Raw genomic sequence first — 19350 nt, 5'->3', positions numbered from 1 at the left:
CTTAATGTACCTGAGTGGGATCATACTGTAGAGACCTTACAAATACAAAGAAGGTGGTAGAACCGTTATCCTCTTCTCAAAACTTCTGAGCATTAGAGAATTCATGGTGGTGGAGGAAAGCTTTACCGTGTGGGAAATGTGACAAATCCTTTATCCAGTGTTTAAAAGTTACTGTACATCAGAGAGTTACTGAAGAGATACCTTTACAGTTATTTTCTCGGCAATGGGATTTTATTTAACATCAGATACTTTATTGTCAAGAGGAGTCTTATGAAATGTGAAGAGTCCGGCAAAACCTTCAGTTACCATTGGTGTCTTATGGTACAGGAGACTATTCATACTGGAGAGAAGCCCTGTGAATGTAGTGTGTGTCCTAAAACCTTTTATCAGCAGTGGTGTCTTAACAGAAAAATAATTAGCCCTGTCTGGTTCCCTCAGTGGTTAGAGCATTAGCCTGTGGTCCAGTGAGGCCTCGGATCAGTTCCCACTAGGGGCACATACCTCTGTTGCAATTTGTCCCCGGCCCTGGTTGGTCATGTGGGTGCCAGCCTCTTGATGTGTCCCTTTCACGTCGATGTTTCTCTCTCTCCCCCTCTCCCTTCCTCTCGCTCTATCTGATCAAAAAGTGGAAAATGTCCTCGGGTGAGGGGAAAAAATTATAGTGGACTGAAACCTTTGCAAACTAGAGGATGTGGCAAGGCCTTTAACCTGTTGTCAAACTTCCTCAACATTATAGGAATCGATCTAAAGAAAGAATAAAAAGAAAAAGAATTCGGACAGAAATTGAACCATTGTTCTGACTTCACTAAACACAATAAAATTAAGATACTGATAAATACCCGTTTCTGGTACATCTGCCTATTTCCTCGAAAACATACATACTGCGAATGCTCAAGGCAACCCTCCTTCCACATCTGTTCACCTTCAACATCGCCCCTTCCCTGACCCAAATATTTGTTTACTCCCTCAAACCCCAATAAAAGAGCAACGTACTCTTTGTTTCCTGCCCTTGTATTGCCAGTCAGTTCATGGGTCCTTTCCCTGAATTTAGGGAAAGTAATAAACTTATGCCTTTTCTCTCTCTCTTCTTTTTTTTGAGTACTTTCTCAAGCCCCCTTCTCTGGCTAAAACTTAACAGGGACCTTATCAGGTGCCTAACCACGAATGGACATCTCCCCCTTCTCTCTGACACTCGCCTCCATCTACAGGAGAAATAAAAACCTTTTCAAAGATGAAAATCCCGTACATCAAACTTAGTTATCCTGCCCTGGCCGGTTTGGCTCAGCGGTTAGAGCGTCGGCCTGCGGTCCAGAGAGACCCGGGTTCGGTTCCCGTTAAGGGCACGTCCCGCGGTTGCGGTTTGTCCCCAGCCCTGGTTGGGTTGTGTGGGTGGCAACCACTCGATGTGTCTCTTTCACGTCGATATTTCTCTCTCTCTCTCCCTCCTACTCTATCTGAACAAAAATATCAAAAAATGTCCTGCGTGAGGGTAAAAAAAAAAATTAGTTATCCTGAGAGAATGACATGTCATCTATACCTGCAAATTAATGTTACTGATAACAGTAGTAATGATAATATATACTGGTACTTTAGGTGTTTCTTAGTCTATAGATAGATAGATATCTATATTTATTTTTCTCAACTATTCCTGAAGATGATGTATATTATTCCCTCAAGCATAAGTAAACACTATACTAAATACAAAATACAAAATGACAAAACCTGAATCATAATAACCTATACATTAAAAGTAATCCAGTGTTTCTTAATAGAGACTCATAAGACCTGTTTGCCTCACATTTACCTACTTTTCACTTTAGAAAAAATTGGATTTAACTTTCATCTGAGGTTACAGTCCTGACCCATCCCCCATGGCCCATTAGTAGGCAAGACAAATACTAACACTGAGACTTCATAGAAGTGAGCCTCCCTTGCACAGTGGAACCTCATTATCTATCCAAGCTAAACACTTTTCAGCAAAGTCAGTTTATGGTAAGTAGTCACTTCCTGTACTACAATCTTCCAGGACAACAGTCAATCTTTACCGTAACTAAGTATTTTTACTGGCTTTTGCATCTAAGATAACCTTGAAGTGGAATGTCAGGGTAGTGCCCCTTTTCCAAACCCCTCATTGCATAATGACCACCTGGTAGAACCAATACAATTGGGGACTTCATAAATCTTCTCATTGTCATTATGTGGATTAACTGTTAACTATCCTGTACCCATTTATATAAAAGACGTGTGTACCTATCATTTTATTGTTAATCCAATTCTACAGCATTATCCTCTTTGCTTTCTCCTGCCCTAATTTATTACCAGTGTATTTCATACAGTCCCGTTGTGCTTTTTCTTCTAATTACATAAAAAAGGTGCAAAGCTGTCATTCTCTGGAACATTATCTCAATTCCTTAAAATTTTGCTTCCTAGCAATTGTCCCCAATTTGGTTCAGATAAACTCAGAAAAATTTTCTGTAGGTTTGAATGTTATGTTGGCAGGAAGATATTAAAATATGGTGAGTTGGGCAATATATTTAACTGAGAGTTAAACATTACAAACAGCAGTAAAGGTATATCTAATATAACTCTTTTTTAAAGAAATATATTTTTCTTGAATTGTAGACAGTGAGAGAGAGAGACAGAAACATCAATGTGACAGAAACATCAATCATCTACCTCCTGCACGCATCCTGGGGATCAATCCTGCACTCAGGCATGTGCCCTGACTTGGATTCAAACCAAGACCTCTCAGTCAATGGGATGCTGCTCATTCCAGTGAGTTACACTTGCCACACTTGGTGGGCCATCTGAGAGAAATTTTAAAGACATAATGTTAGCCAGTCCTGTGTGGCTCAGTGATTGAGTATTGACCCATGCACCAAGCAGTTGCTGGTTTGATTCCTGGTTAGGGCATATGGGGAGGTTTTGGGCCAAATACCCAGCTGGGGGTTGGGGGTATGCGGGAGATGGCCAATCAATGTTCTTTCTCATGGATGTTTCCATCCCTCCTTCTACCTCTAAAATCAGTAAAGCGAAAAAAAATCATTTAAAAATATAACATTAAAGATATGTTTGTGACAAATACAGGAAACTAAATCCATGCAATGTCTACATATTATTTTTTTTTTCTTTTCATTTTTCTTTTTGTTCAGATAGAGCGGGAGGGAGAGAGAGGAAGAGAGAGAGAGAGAAACATCGATGCGAAGGGACACATTGAATGGCTGCCACCCACCCGACCAACCCAGGCCGGGGAGAAACTGCAACCGAGGTATGTGCCCTTAGTGGGAAACGAACCCGGGTCTCTCTGTACCGCAGGCCGATGCTCCAACCGCTGAGCCAAACCGGCCAGGGCTGCCTACGTATTATTAATTTTGGAAAGCAATGTTACAAATTTAGAAGTGATCACGTGGGTAACACAAATGCACTTAATAAGGAAAGGCCATCACCCATGACAGTGAAGTGGAGGGAGCCTGTACTGTGCCCAGTCTGCAGCCTCTTCTCTCCAGTCAGGTCTCTGCAAAGCCCTGGCCACTGGTCCAGATCCCACCCCTATCCATTAGTCCTGAGCTTAGGCTCTGACCCCGCCCATCACTTCCTGTGATCAGCTTGTGCAATTGACTGTAGATGCTGAAGCAGCCATGGAGCCATTGAGGTCACAGGTTTGTTTGTTTTTTTTTAATCCTCACTGAGGACATATTTACATTTATCTTCAGATAGATAAGAAGGAAGAGAGAGAGAGGGAAACATCAATGGGATAGGGTTGCCACCCCCACAACCTCAACCTGGGCTGGGGACAGTCCACAACCAAGGTACATGCGCTTAGCAGGAACCGAACCCTGGACTCTCCAGTCCACAGAGCCAAACCAGACAGGGACTTTGCTGACAAATGGTTACGCTGTTGTTTTTCATAGTTTATTTAGACTATGTGTGAACTCACGATTTTCATGAATAAACCTGAGCGAGTTTGGATGTCTTCATGTATCCAACCTTATTCAAGGTCGTAGGTAAAAATACCTTATTTGGCAATGTTATGTTCACGGCATCTAATGCTTTTTCTCTCCCACTTCAGCCATGCAAGCCTGTGTAGTTTCTGCTCAGTCGTTTGGAAGATTCCTCTTGCAGTGAGTCTCATCAGAATTTGTCAGATATTTTGCTTTATATTTTCCACGGAGTTGGTAGACCACCACTCATGGTTTCTGCTGAACCCTCTAGTTTTCAATGTGAATATTAATTATTGGAATATAACCAATTGGCATGTGTGCACATGATCATTGGGATGATCTTTCCTTGCCCAGTTTTCATGGGAATCCTGAAGATTTTCTCCACGCTACCTCATGAACTTCTTTACAGGAGTGGAATCAGCCCATGTTAAAACAGGTTGTATTGTCAGCTAATAGCATGTAGCCAACTGTTGGTCATTTTTTCCTAGAGGAACCCCAGGGGCCATGGCAGCTGTTGGGTTGAAATATTTTTTATGATTGTGGATGCAAACTTATTTTCCATGTTCACAGCATGACCAAAGGTATGTCTGTTCATATTACTTGTCCCTGGAGTGTTCTCCAAGCCATCGCCAAAATATCCAGGGATTCCACTTGAGCAGAGATTAAAGTTATACCCACAGTTTATGACTTTATTTCTGTTCTGTGCTGGATTTCTACAAGCTGGTAAATATCAGTTCCTATCATGTGCCCATCCACAAGATCACAATTATTATAGAAAATCGATATTGGAAAATGTACTCAAGCCCAGCTGGTGTGTCTCACTGGGTTGAACGTAGGCCCATGGACTGAGTGAGAGGTCCTGGTTCGATTTCTAGTCAGAGTACATGCTGACGTTGCAGGCTCCATCCCTGGTAGGGTGGAGTTTAATGGCCTGAAGGAGATAGCCAATTGATGTTTCTCTGTCACATTGATTTTTCTATTTCTCCCTTCTCTCTGAAAAATATCAATGAAAACATTTAAAAAATGAAAATGTTCTAATCTACTTTCTTTCTTTTTTTTATTTTTGTGGTGACCGAATGTGGGACTCTCTGGTCCTCAGGCTGATGCTCAACCATTGAGCCAAACTGGCCAGGGCTACTCTACTTTCTGACATAGGTATGGAGTCACTGTATGTAGCATCCATATGTATATGCATATGCTGATATTTTTTGACATGGACCAGTGTGTCTATGATTTTATTGTTATAAGAACAAGTATTTGATCCAGATTATTCATAGGAATTCAATCTCACCTAGTTGATAGTTCCATTTTCTGGTCCTTTAGTAAGAGAAATCGAGGTGTATTGATGCTAAATATACTTAAGATTATTTTTGTTATTTATGTGAACATTAGGGATATAAATGAAGCTGATGTTAAGTTAGGATCCTTAGCTAAGGCAACTAAGCGACTTCATTTTTATCTAGGCACCTTGGCTAAGGTTACTGCGCGACCCCATATTGGTTGGCAGCGGACCTTCCTCAGCATTTTCCTATAATAGGTTGATTACCCTTAGAAGTAAAGGAACTTTCCCTAAGGTTATGGTTGACCTACATAACAGGATGTAACTTGAATAAACTCATCCTGATAGTTTCTGAATAACAAGAACTGAAAATCAGGAGCCCAGTGACTAATGCTTATTTTGGTTTCTGTAATAATCACTTTTGCAACCACTATTGTATCAATTCCCTGTCCTTGAGCCAAGAGGGTATGTGGCTTCTGTCTTTAAAATCTGACTAGGGCCCTGGCCGGTTTGACGCAGCGGTTAGAGCATTGGCCTGCGGTCCCTAGAGACCCGGGTTTGGTTCCCACTAAGGTCACATACCTCAGTTGGTTGCAATTTGTCCCCTGCCCTGGTTGGTCTTATGGGTGGCAGCCACTGGATGTGTCCCTTTCACGTCGATGTTTCTCTCTCTCTCTCTCTGTTCCTCTTTTCCCCTCCCACTCTACCTGAACAAAAAATGGGAAAATGTCCTGGGGTGAGGATAAATAAAAAATCTGACTAGGATTAACAAATGGGGGCTGCTTATTTGGGAGACTTATGCCCCTGCAGCCCCCGGGAGAATAAAGCTCTGCTCTCAATTACAATTCGATTTCATCTGTGATGGTCTTCCTTGGTCATCATAACATTATCCCTGGTTTTAGAGGGCATTCTGTCTTCATTTTGTCTAGAATGCATTTATTCTGCTTTGGGTTGAAAAGCTCTGAACCAGTCATTTTCAGGGTTTTTTTTTTGTTTTTTGTTTTAATCTCAAGGTGCATGTAAACTACTAAAATTCAAGGGCACATTAAGAAATATTTTCCCAGTGGGCCAAGAGTTAGTTATAATTTTTATTTTTAATTCATTTTTAGGGAGAGGGACACAGAGCTAGAAACATCAATGAAATGACAGACAACATCAATTAGGTCTCCTGCATGACCCCACTGGGGGTTTGGCCCAGAACTTGAGAATTTCTGATAGAATCCCAGAGGTTTTCTTCTTTGCTTTCTTCCACTGCCCTAATCTATCAGCAATGTAACCCACTTACACCCTCTCTTTAAATTATAATATATAAATAAGGGGCAAAACTGGTATTCTCTGGAAGATTATGTCAATTTGTTAAAATTTTGCTTCCCGTCATTTGCTATCAGTGAAGTTGAAATAAACTCACAAAAACTTTCTATAGGTTTGAATGCTTCTTACCTTCACAGGAAGATGTTAAAGTATAATAAAATTGGGTAATGTATTTAACTGGGAGTTAAACATTTCAAAAGAAGTCAGTCAGTAGGAACAACAGTCTATATACATCAGCAAAATCTTAAATATGTTAAAGTGTGTGGAAAAGGTCTTCGAACTTGAATCCTTGGAGGGTCCACCATAATACTGATTTTGGAAAACAATGTTACAAATTTTGGACTGATGACTTGGGTAACTCAAGGTAATGAACAGGGAAAGGCCACACCCATGAGAGTCAGGTGGAGGGAACCCCAGGCTTCAGCCCCTTCCCTCTAGTGCTGGTCTCTGCCAGACCCAGGCCATTGTGGCAGCCCCTCCCCCATTCGGGGATCCCTCAGGTTAGGTTCGGCCCCGCCCATTCCTTGCCGGGATGAGCATGCGCAGTTGCCTACAGAGACGGAAGCGGCTTTGTGGTCACAAAGGTCACTGGTCCTTTTCTCCTGCGGGTCTTTCTACCGTGAGGCCGATTCCGTCCTCGCCCTGCGCAGGGACGGCGGGTGCGCTGCAGACGGGGAGTCCTGGTTGGACCCACTTCCGAGCCTCTCCCGGGGGCGTCCAAGTTCCCACGGCACCGTGGAGGCTCCACGTGCGTCTCCGAGGAAGCCACATCTACGGTGGTGCCTCCGCCTCCGGCCGCTGGGCGCCGCCTGCCCGCGGTTCTCCTGCTGGAAACGTCCCCTCGCCGCCGGGGAGCCGCCCCGGTCCCGGTGAGCGACCCCCTGCGCCCCTCCCCCGCCTCATCGCTTTCGGCCTCGAGACCTGCAGGGATCCCGGCCTGGGGTCCGCACCCCGCCTTCCCGAGCCCGCTTCCCGCCGCACGAGGGGTGTCGGTGCCCGGACAGCGCGGGCGCCCTGGGGGGACTGAGCCGGGAGCCGCGGCCCCCGGAGAGGTCCCGCCGCGGGGAGCGCGCTGTGGCGGCGGCGGCTGCGGAGGGGCGGGAGCCGGACGGACAGACGGCACGTGGGGGACGGTCCTGAGGCCGAGAGCGGACGGGGTGGGAGAGGCCCCGGGGAGGAGCGGGGGACAGTGAGACTCTCCGGGGAGAGGGCACCCCGAGGGGAGCACAGGGCTGTCGGGAGCGGCCTGGGGAGCCGAAGTGGGGGCGACAGGACGGGCCCCGAGGACGGAGAGCGTGGTCCTGAGGGGAAGAGTTGGGGAGCGAGTGCAGGGGCGGAAAGGGGTTCAGGGGTGACGGGCCGAGGGAGACACAGCGCTGAGAGGCAGCCCGCTGTGGGGACGGGCAGGACGGGCACAGGGCACGGCCGGGCAGGGGTCTCAGAAAGAGGCGGGGAGCCCCTGACGGCGGGGAGGTTTGCAGAGTGTGCGGGGCAGGTGCAGGGACAGGAATAGAGAAAAGGGGAGAAGGAGCCGGGGACGGGGAGGGGAACAGGAAAGGACAGCAGTGCAGAGAGGGGATCAGGGAGGCAGGCAGATCTGCAGACAGAAACACACAGGAGCTGGGAGCCCGGGACTGGATCTGGGTGACTGCTGAGCTGCTGGGGTCTGGGTGATGAAGTTGGGATATATGGCTGGAGTCTTGATGTACTTAATTCAACATTATCGGAATTATTTCAGTAAACAGATTGGGATGAGAATTACAGATCTGTATTTTATAAGGCTTGTAAAATTTATAATGGTTTGCTTCCCATGTAAACACTATTCAGACAGGGCAGAGAGAGCTGTCTGTTGGTCCTAGGTCCTTATCATTTCCTGGGATGGCAAAAAAGGAAGTGACTTGGGCAAGTAATGACTGAGTCTGTCAGCACATGAAGCTATTTCAAGGAATATTAGAATCCTTAGGTCATTTTTTCCTCCCCTTTGGATTCCCTTTCTATTTAACCTGATATTTAAACCTTTTTTTTTTTTTAAATCCTCACCTGAGGACATTCTTTGCATTTATAGAGCGAGAGGGAGAGAGGGAGAAAGAGAGAGAAACATGGTGTGTTCGCCACCCACACAACCTGAACCGACACCAGGGACAAACTGCAACCCAGGTACGTGGCCCTAGCAGGAACCGAACCCGGGTCTCTCCAGATCGTGAGCCGATGCTCCAACCAAACTGGCCAGGGCTATTTAAACCTTTTTTTTTTTTCAATCCTCACCTGAGGACATTTTTCCACTTTTTGTTCAGATAGAGTGGAAGGGAGAGATAGAGTGAAACATGGAAGTGAAAGGGACACATCGAGTGGCTGCCACACCCACATAACCAACCAGGGCTGGGGCAAACTGCAACCAAGGTACGTGTCCTTAGCGGGAACTGAACCTGGGCTTCTCTGGACCGCAGGCCGAGGCTCTAACAGCTGAGCAAAACTGGCCTGGGCTTTAAACTATTTTTAGAAAACATGCAGATATATTAGTTTATTTAATATTTGGTCTTTCAAAATAGTAACCAACTTCTGAAATAAGGATTTGTGATGTCCCATAATCAACTCTTATTGTCTTTTCTAAATATGTTAGTCTTAGCATTAATTCATCTTTAAACCTAAAAATAATTACATAAAACAACAACCATTGTCCAGGCTCATCAGTTAGAGATTCTGCTTATGGGCCTAAGGGACAACTGTTCAATTCCCAGTAAGTTCAAGTACCTGGGTTATAGGTTGGCTCGCCAGCCTTTGTTGGGGTCCTGCGGGCTACTGTAGGCAACCATTCCATGTGTTTCTCTCACGTCCTTGTTTCTCTCTCTCTCCTTCCCTCCCTTGTAATTTATCTAAAAATTGATGGAAAAATATTCTCGGTTGAGGAATAACAACAAACGATCAAAATTGTTCTACATTTTAAATATGTTGTGTCCAGTTTTGATTCTGAGCCTCGTATCCTTTCTAATGTTTATCATATGTTAAAACACCCATTGGCAACTAGTGGATAACATGAGGACATGTCCCTGTGCCTTTCGTAAAGATGTCAGTTATCTTAGCAGTCAGAACCTACGTGTGTGAGTTGGTCTAATGTTCAGCAGCTTTTTCCTTCCCTTTATGTCATTTGTTGAATTAGTGACTGTGAGCCAGAGAGGAGGTGTTCCCCTCAAGTCCCTCTTGTTCATTTTCTGAAAACATCGAAGGATCAACTGGATTAACCTGACTTAGTTAAGTCATTTGATCAGCATATTTCAGTAGCTAAATTTCTACAAAAATTTTAGCATGAAGATCTATTCTGTTATTTCCTGGAAATCGAGGAAGGAAATGTGTCTCACACGCCACCTTTTCTAGACTCTGATACTTCCAGTGCCTCACACCACCCAGAGGTCTGTTACTCAGTGGTACTGCAACAGCTACTGAACCATGCAGGCACCAGGAGGGAACGCCTTGAAGATGGTATATCATGGGTCCCACTGCCAGCTTTGTTCAGGGAGGGTACTGGTGTTGTGTTAAGTTTGGGGGTTCAGGAGGTCAGTTGTACTTCTCATTGCTATAAAAGTTTGTGGAGGTCTCTGTAGGGAGGGACACGTGAAGACAGATAAAGAAACTCTCATTGTTTGTTCTCCATGTAGGAGCTTGTATTTTTCCTGACTTTTCGGTGACAAAGGACATCAGAGAGGCCTTTTCAGCAGTTCCTGGTCCTTTTGATTGTGAGTGTTGTGTGTGCTGATTAAGGGCCTGTGCGGATACATTTGAAGGCACATTCTGTGACTCAAACATATCGTCACCTGAGAAAACAACCCTGAGCAGGACCAGGACCAGGACAAAATGGCTGCTTCTCAGGTAAAAGCTGTGTCATGGGTCAGAGGCTGTGTCTGCTGTTCCTCTCACATGGGTGGATTTAGAAGCTGTAACCTTAATTTCTCTACTTCTGATATTCTTGCCCAGGGAGGTTTTCTTTGTCTTATTTCATTTCTTTTTTTCTTATGAGGTCAAAGTCATCAGGTTGTGTACTTCTCTCCTTTGTCCCAGAGCCTGTTGTGCATTCACTTTCTGTGGGCTCCCCCAGCTCAGGAAGCATACCTGCCTCCTGTGACTTTCCATTCTTGAAAACATCCCTTTCCTGACAGACCAAGCAGGGAAGGCACCCATGTCTAACATCCCTGTTGGAATGGGATCAGAGGCTCCAGTAGCAGTGAGGAAGGAAAATGTTTCCGGGGGAAAGCAGGGGCCACATCAGGTCTGAACATCCTGGAAGAAAATGTACATTTACTGCTCAGAGTATCTCAGGAAGTTCTAACACGAATAAATACAACACACTTGCTCAGCAGTTTGGTAGACAGACTTACTTTTTTTATTTTTTTTATTTTTATTTTTTATCCTCACCCGAGGATATTTTTCCATTTTTTGTACAGATAGAATGGGAGGGAGAGAGAGGAAGGGAAAGAGAGAGAGAAATATCGACGTGAAGGGACACATCCAGTGGCTGCCACCCGCACGACCAACCAGGTCCGGGGACAGACTGCAACCGAAGTACGTGCCCTTAGCGGGAACCGAACCCGGGTCTCTCCGGACCGCAGGCCGATGCTCTAACCGCTGAGCCAAACTGGCCAGGGCCAGACTTACTTTTTTAAAACAATGTTTTTCTTATCTTCACCGGAGGAAATTTTTGCATTTCAATAGAGCAGGAATGAGAGAGTGAGAAAAACATCAATGTGAGAGAGACACATCAATTGGTTGCGAACCGCAGCACGTGCCCTTAGCAGGAACTGAACCCAGGACTCTCTGGCTTGCAGGCCGATGCCCTTACCGCTTTGCTAAACTGGGCAGGGCAAAACTTGCTTTTTAAATGTACTGTTAATGGCATATGCTCCTGGCCTGTGTGGTTCAGTGGTTCGAGCGTTAGCCTGTTCACTGAAGAGTAATGGGTTTAATTCCTGGTGAAGGTCAGGTACATGGGTTGCAGGTTCATTCCCCAGCACTAGTAGGAGCACATGGGAGATACAACCAATCAGTGTGTCTCTCTCTCTCATAGATGTTTTTCTCTTTCTCTCTCTTTCTACCCCCTACTTTAACGCCTTAGAAAAATTAGTGATGAAAAGATCCTCTAGTGAAAATTAACGAAATATAATTAAATAAATAAATAAAAGCAAATGTACCATTAGCATACAGCACATGAAAGGTAAATGTGGATTGACGTCTTACAAAATTAATGTTTTCTTGTGACTATTTTTTTTTAATTAAAAAACGTATTTTGTTGTTGAATGTATTACAGATATTCGTCTTTTCCCCTATTAACCCCTTCCTCCCCACTCCCGCCCTCCTCTTGCCTTTCCCCACACTGTTGTCTGTGGCCATTAGTTATGCATATATGCATATAAGTTCTTTGGTTTATTTCTTCCCAACCCCACTCCCACCCTCCTTCCTTTGAGGTTTGTTAGTCCAACAACCAGTTTGTACTTCTTAATCCCTTCACCTTTATCACCCATTCCCCCAACCCGTGTACCATCTGTCTGCTAACAAAATGTTCTCTATATCTATGCGAGTGTCTCAGTTCTCTCTGTTCATTTTGTTTTTAGATTCAATTGTCGATAGATATGTATTTATTGCCATTTTGTTTGTTCGTATTTTTTGTCTTCTTTTTCTTGAAGAATATCCTCAACATTTCATATAACAATGGTTTGGTAGTGATGAACTCCTTTAGCTTTTTCTCATCTGGGAAACTTTTTTTTTTTTTCTGGTACGTGCCCCTAGCAGTACCGAAACTGGGACTCTCTGGCCTGCAGGCCTGCGCTCTACCGCTGAGCCAAACCTGCTAGGGCAGTGGGATATTCTTTATATGTCCATTGATTCTAAATCTTCTGATTATTTTTACAATGTGAAATCTTTATTGATGTATTTTTGCCAGTGATGTCAAGCAGTGAGGACATGTCCTTCCCTGGGTCGCAGTCACCTGATACTCACTTGGCGGGGGTTGCTCTCAGCCCTACAGAGCTAGTCGTTTCTCTTTATCAGTACAGAGTTTCTGGTAGGAATTGAATGAAAGAGGTGAAAACCCATCACATCTCATCTGGAAATTCCCTTCTTCTTAGTTTCTGTTTCCTTTGGAAAATGACACCCTCCTTTTATTTTCTACAGATCATTGGCTTTTTCATGGTTTTTACATAATCAGTCCTTGTTCCTGTAAATTTTCATTATCTTCCACGTTCATGTCATGGACATACTCTACATAATTTTTTTTTAAATTTTCTAGAATGTTTACAAGAATTGCTCGGCCGGTGTGGTTCACTGGTTGAGCTTCGACCCATGCACCAAGAGGTCACCAGTTTGATTCCTGGGCAGGGCAAATGCCTAGGCTGTGGGCCGTGATCCCAGTGGGGGGGCATGCAGGAGGCAGCCAGTCAATGTTCTCTCTCATCGATGTTTCTATCTCTTTCCCTCTCCCTCTCCTTTCCTCTCTCTTATAGGAAACAAAATATCAATATAGAACTGCTTTTTTTTAAAAAAAGGGAAGTTTAGAAGTATATTATTAATGTATGTTCATTTTGTTCAGTTAAATTTCTACATTACAGCTTTCCACTAACGATAACCAAAATTGTCAAATAAATGAACGATGCACAATAGCTCAAACTCGTTTTCTATCATAAGGTGAGTTCCTCTCTTTACTGTGTTTATAAAACATAAAGGGGCCCGGCTGGTGTGACTGAGGGTTTGAGTGTCGACTCATGCACCAAGTGGTTGCCAGTTCGATTCCCAGTTGGGGCACATGCCCAGGTGTGGGATAAATCCCCAGTGGGGGTCATGTGGGAGGCAGCCAGTGGATATTCTCTCATTGATGTATTTATCTCTCTCCTTCTCCCTTCTGCTCCCTCTAAAATCAATGAAGAAAGAAAAAAAAAAAGGGTATCATTCACTTTCAGATTCAAGAGATTCATGGAATCACAAAATAGTCTTGATTTCAGTGACAGGAAAATTTGGGTTCTTTTCCCTTTTATATTGTACTTAGTTCTCATGTCTGTCTGTCTGTCTGTCTGTGTGCATAAAATTTAAATATTAGCCCTGGCCAGTTTGGCTCAGCGGTTAGAGCGTCGGCCTGCGGTCCATAGACCCGGGTTCAGTTCCCGCTAAGGGCACGTGCTTCGGTTGCAGTTTGTCCCCGGCCCTGGTTGGGTCGTGCGCATGGCAACCACTCAATGGGTCCCTTTCACGTCAATGTCTCTCTCTCTCTCTCTCTCTCTCCCTTTCCCTCCCTCCCTCCCTTTCCCTCCCTCCCTCCCTCTCTCTCTCTCTCTGTCTCTTCCTTTCTCTCACTCCCACTCTTTCTGAACAAAAAATGAAAAAATTTTTGGGGGGAGGATAAAAAAAAATTTAATATTACTTGACACTTCTGACTCACCATGAAATCTCAAGCTGAGAAATAGACACAACTGACACTCAATGGTTCAGATACAGTACTCAAAATACGTATGCCTGTGTCGATGCTGTCATTTTTTTTTTTTTTTTATCCTCACCTGAGGATATTTTCCCATTTTTTGTACAGATAGAGTGGGAGGGAGAGAGAGTGAGAAACATCGACGTGAAGGGACACATCGAGTGGCTGCCACCCACACGACCAACCAGGGCCGGGGACAAACTGCAACCGAAGTACGTGCCCTTAGCGGGAACCGAACCCGGGTCTCTCCGGACCGCAGGCTGACGCTCTAACCGCTGAGCCAAACTGGCCAGGGCGATGCTGTCATTTTTAAAGTTTGTTTTCTGCAAAGTAGCATCTCTGCAGTGGATTTGTAGAAATGTGTCATCCTCTTTTCCCAGTGTTAGAAAATACACTAGACTCTATTACTGGGTCTAAATGATCTTGTGTGATACAGTATACTCTCCTCGGGCAAAACACTTCTAACACTGTTTCCATGTTGGGTGACATGAACTCTGCTTGCTGTCCCTTGGTGAATATGTCTTTCTTTTCAGGGCCCGCTGACCTTCAGGGATGTGGCCGTAGACTTCTCTCAGGAGGAGTGGGAATGCCTGGACCCCGCTCAGCAGACATTGTACCTGGATGTGATGTTGGAGAACTACAGGAACCTAGTCTCCCTGGGTGAAGATGACTTCCTTCCAGAGCTCCTCCTCCAGCAGCTGGGTTTGTTTTCTTTATGACTTTATTTCTTTATTAATTTATTTTTGTTACAGATGTTTCTCCTCCTTTATTACTTTAACATTTTTGGGGGTATTCTGCTTTGTATGATAGACTTTCAGAGTCTTGCTCTCAGGGAACAAATTGGTGGTTTTCTGGTATAGAAAGAAGCTTTGTGATGTATATGAATTAGAAATTTGCTGTCTGAAAATTTTTAAATTTTTTTGTGGTTCTTTTATTAATGAGGGGCGTTGTTTTGTTGTTATTTTCTTTGTTTTGACACTAGGGTAGATGATACCCTGTATATTTTGTGTCAGAATAGCAGAGATGTAATTATCATGAAAAAATTTCTCACATCATTTAAACACATATTTTTGTTTTGTTTTATCCTCTGAGGACATTTTTTCATTTTTTTGTTCATAGTGGGAGAGGGAGGGAAGGAGGGAGGGAGGGAGGGGAGAGAGAGAGAGAGCGAGAGAGAGAGAGAAACATCGACGTGAAAGGGACACACAGAGTGGTTGCTACCCTCACGACCCAACCAGGGCCAGGAACAAAATGCAACTGAGATACACGCCCTGAGCAGGAACCAAACTGCAGTCTGTCTATACCACAGGCCAAACACTCTAACCGCTGAGCCAAACCGGCCAGGGCTAAACGTATTTTTTAAATTGATTTTTATTTCAGAGAGCAGAGAAGGGGGAAGTGGGAGACAGAGACAAGTGTGGATTTTTGTTTCACTTATTCATGCAGTCATTGCTTCTTGTTGTTGTTTTTTGAGCCATGACTCAGGATCGAACCTGCAATCTTGGCATATGGCGATGATGCTCTCACCCACTGAGCTACCTGACCATGGTTCCTAAATGCTTCTTTTGTAAAATTACACTTCACAGCTATTTTTAAATGATTTGAATTCATTTCCTGTGAAGCTTTCCTGCCATATAAAGTAAGTCGAGGTATAAAATGTTTGCTCTTCATGGAGGCACATTCACAGTTAGAATTTTTAGTGATGTAGAGGGATCTTTTTCAATAACGTGTGTATTCAGATTTTGTAGGTGAAATGTTCTATTCTTTTCCTGCTGTTTCTTCTTCATTTTTTGTTTTCATTCAATATTCTGTGTTAGTTTCAGGTGTACAGATGAGCAGTTGCACAATCATCTGCTTTACACAGGATTCCCCCTGATATTTCCAGTACCCAGCCGGCACCGTACATAGTCATCACTACATCATTTACTGTATTTCCTGTGCTGTACTTCATATCCCAGTGACTATCTGTGACTGCCACCTGTGCTCCTTCATTCCTCCACTATTGTCAGCCAGTCCTTCAACAGGCCTCAGGCCTGGGAACTCCAAGTTTCTTCTCTACATCTGTGAGTCTGTTTCTGTTTTGTTTGTTCATCTCTGTTATTCTCTACATTCCATGTATAAGTGAAATCCCCTGGTATTTGTATTCTTGTGAGTGACTTATTTAATGTAGCATAATTCAGTTTCGCTGTATCCAAGCTTTTGCAGTGATAAGATTTGTATTTGTTTTATAACCAATTATTATATTTTTGGTATATATATTTTTTCCTCTTTTTTTAAAAAAGAATAGTTTATTGCCCTGGTCAGTTTTGCTCAATGGTTAGAGCATTGGCCTGCGGACCATTGAGTCGCAGGTTCGATTTTGGTGATGGGCGTGTACCTCAGTTCCGGTTCGTCCCGGCCCTGGTGGATCACACTGGAGTCAGCCAGTTGATGTGGCTCTATCACAGTGATGTTTCCCTCTGTCTCTCTTTTCTTTCCTCTTCATCCCTCCTTCTGTTGCTAATGATAAATAGAGAAATATTCTCGGATGAGGAATCAAACAAAAAGAAAAACAGGGAAAGAATGGTTTATTTTCTGAAGGACGAAGGAAAAAAGAGTAACGTTGATGTGATAGAGCAACATGTATCAGCTACCACCTTCATGCCCCAAACTGGTGAATACAGTCTTGACCAGGAATCAAAGTGGCCACCTTCCCATGCATAGGACTACGCTGAACCAGGTGACTCACACTGGCCAGGGTTTTTTGGTTCGTTTGTTTGTTTTTTAATAGAAGAACCTGTATCATTTCTTGTGATACTGATATGGTATTAATGAACTTCTTTAGTTGTCTTATGTATGGGAAGCTTTGATTTTAGATATTAGATTTTATTGTGTATTGTAATCTTGGTTGTAGTTTCTTTCTTTTCATTGCTTACAATATTTCTCCCAATCTTTTCTAGCCTGCACAGTTTCTGTTCTGAAGTCAGTTCATAGTCTTATGGGAGCTCCCTTGTAGATAACTGCTTTTGTATTGCTGCTTTAAAGATTCTCTTTGACCTTCACTTTTGACATTTTAATTGTTCTGTGTCTTGGATTGGGCCTCTTTGATTATTTTGTTTATAGAACTTGTACTTCATGGAGTTGTATGTTTATTTCCTTCTGTAGGTTTTGGAAGTTTTTTGTCATTTTTGTTCAAACGGGTTTTCAGTGTTTTGCTGTCCCTTTTCTATTTCTAGCACCAATCTGATGTGAACATTGTTTCACTTGAAGTTGTCTCTGAGGTTCCTTACAATATCCTCATTTTTTTAATTCTTTCATTTTTTTACTGTTGTGTTTGGAAGTTTTATGCTTCCTTATAATCCGAATCGCTGATTTGATTCTCTGCTTCATCTACTCTACTTTAGATTCCCTGTAATATTTTTATTTCTTTCAATTAGTGTAGCCTTTATATATGACTCACTTTTCATATGGTTTCCATGTCCTTATGCTGTGGAAGTTGTCACTAAGTTCCTTGAGCGTCCTTTGAACCATTGTGAACTTGGTCTCTAGTAGTTTGTTAGCCTCCATTACATTCAGTTCCTTTCTGGCAATTTTTTGTTTCTTGCATTTGGGACCTGCATTTTTGTCTTGTCGTTTGGCTGCTTTCTTGTGTTTTCTTTTATGTAGTAGGTAAGAGCAGCTCCATCTGCTGGACTTGATAGAGCTGCCTTTTGCATGAGGTGTTTTGTAGAGCCCAGGGGCGCTGCCTCCACAGTCCCTCGAGCTGGGTGCTTAGGGGTGTCCTGTGAAGGTTTATTGATAATAACCTAGAAGTAGGACGGCCGCATCATAGGATTATTCTACTTTAATTTTTTGAAAAGCGCTATTCAGGTTTTCATATTATTTATACCAGTTCATCTTTTATTCAACTGTGCATAGGGTATAATTTCTCCACATTTTTGGAAGCACTTGACGTGTTTTATTTATTTGATACCAATCATCCTAATTGTGAGGTGATATATGGTGTTTTATTTATTTTTTTAATGAAGGATAAAATTTTTATTCATTGTGTATTCATAAAAATACAATGGACACCCCTGGGTGGTTTGGCTCAGAGTCTTAAGGGTCGCAGGTTTGATGTCTGGTCAAGGGTACGTACCTGAGTTCAGGTAGCTGACGTGTCTCTCTCACATCATTGTTTTTCTCTCTCTCCTATATATATATTTATAAATATATATATATTTAATTTCCTTTATTGATGTTAAGAGTGACAGAGAGAGGAAGGGAAAGGGACAGAGAGAAGCATCGATGAGAGAGAACATCAATTGGCTACCTCCTGCATGCCTCCCACTGGGAATCAGGTCCACAACCTGGGCATATGCCCTGACCTGAACTCTAACTGGCGACCTCTTGGTGCATGGGTTAATGCTCAAGCAGTGAGCCATACCAGCCGGGCTGGAAAGATATTTTTAGGTAAGGAGAACCAAAAAAAATTTTTTTGGATCACTCTGGCTTCTACTGACATCTGATACATACCAGCGTTCTATTTAAGATCATGGCATGTGTAGTTTCTTTTTCGAGTTCTCCTTTAATTACCGCCAACAATATTTTATACTTTCTTGATTTTAGAGAAAGAGCATCATGGAGAGAAGGAGAGGGGGAGAGAGAGAGAGAGAGAGAGATGGAGATATAAAGGGTTTGTTTGGTTAATTATGTGTGCATTCATTGGTTATTTATTTCTTTTTTGTTGTTTTTGTTTGTTTTGTTAATTCTCCCTGAGCATATTTTTGTCATTAATTTTTTTATAGAGAGTGGAAGGGAGAAAAGGAAGAAGGAGGAGAGAAAGGTAGACAAATGTCTATGTGAGAGGACAAATCAATTGGTTGCAGCCTAAAAATACATGCCCTTGACTGGGAATCGAACCCCAAATCCTTCCTTTCAAGGTCTAGCAATCTACCCACTGAGCCACACCAGCCAAGGCTCTTTATTTACTTTTTTAATGTGCCCTGACCAAAGACCAAATGTGCAACCTTGTCAGGATGACACTGTAAAGAACTTAGGCACCCAGGCAAGGCGCACATATCCTTTTTATTTTATAGTGTAGGTACCCCTTTGGTGATCTTTCGAACTTATCCAGAAGAAGTTGTATGTAGACCTTTTACTTTCCTGATTGCTTACCCTATTGCTTTGTTTTCTTTCGTTGCACAGAAGTCATAGTGATTTGTGTTATTAGAGCACTACATATTTTTATATTTGTCTGTTTTTACACGTACACAAAATCTTTATATGTTATATGTGTTAATGTTGGTTAGAATTTGTAAGTGATCTCTAGAAGGATTTTTCTAATCTTTTTTTTTTTAATCCTCACTTGAGATTTTTCCACTTATCTTCAGGTAGAGTAGGGGAGA

At 43.0% G+C, this 19350-nt stretch overlaps 1 protein-coding gene across 1 annotated transcript in view; it reads left to right on the top strand.

Annotated features, from left to right (window-relative positions):
- LOC118638289 (zinc finger protein 420-like) overlaps nt 1-19350 on the top strand; it is a 37380-nt gene that overhangs the window by 12141 nt on the left and 5889 nt on the right. Inside the window, exons 2-3 of the mRNA XM_036273998.1 lie at nt 10185-10395; nt 14518-14686. Of these exons, the coding sequence (XP_036129891.1) occupies nt 10381-10395; nt 14518-14686 (184 nt within the window). The 5' untranslated portion in view covers nt 10185-10380. The remainder of the gene's footprint in view (nt 1-10184; nt 10396-14517; nt 14687-19350) is intronic.

This window comes from Molossus molossus, unplaced genomic scaffold (assembly GCF_014108415.1).
Source record: "Molossus molossus isolate mMolMol1 unplaced genomic scaffold, mMolMol1.p scaffold_m16_p_21, whole genome shotgun sequence".
NCBI classification, from domain to species: Eukaryota; Metazoa; Chordata; class Mammalia; order Chiroptera; family Molossidae; genus Molossus; species Molossus molossus.
The sequence above is the reverse complement of the archived record's forward strand: the minus strand, read 5'-3'. Positions and strand labels throughout refer to the sequence as shown.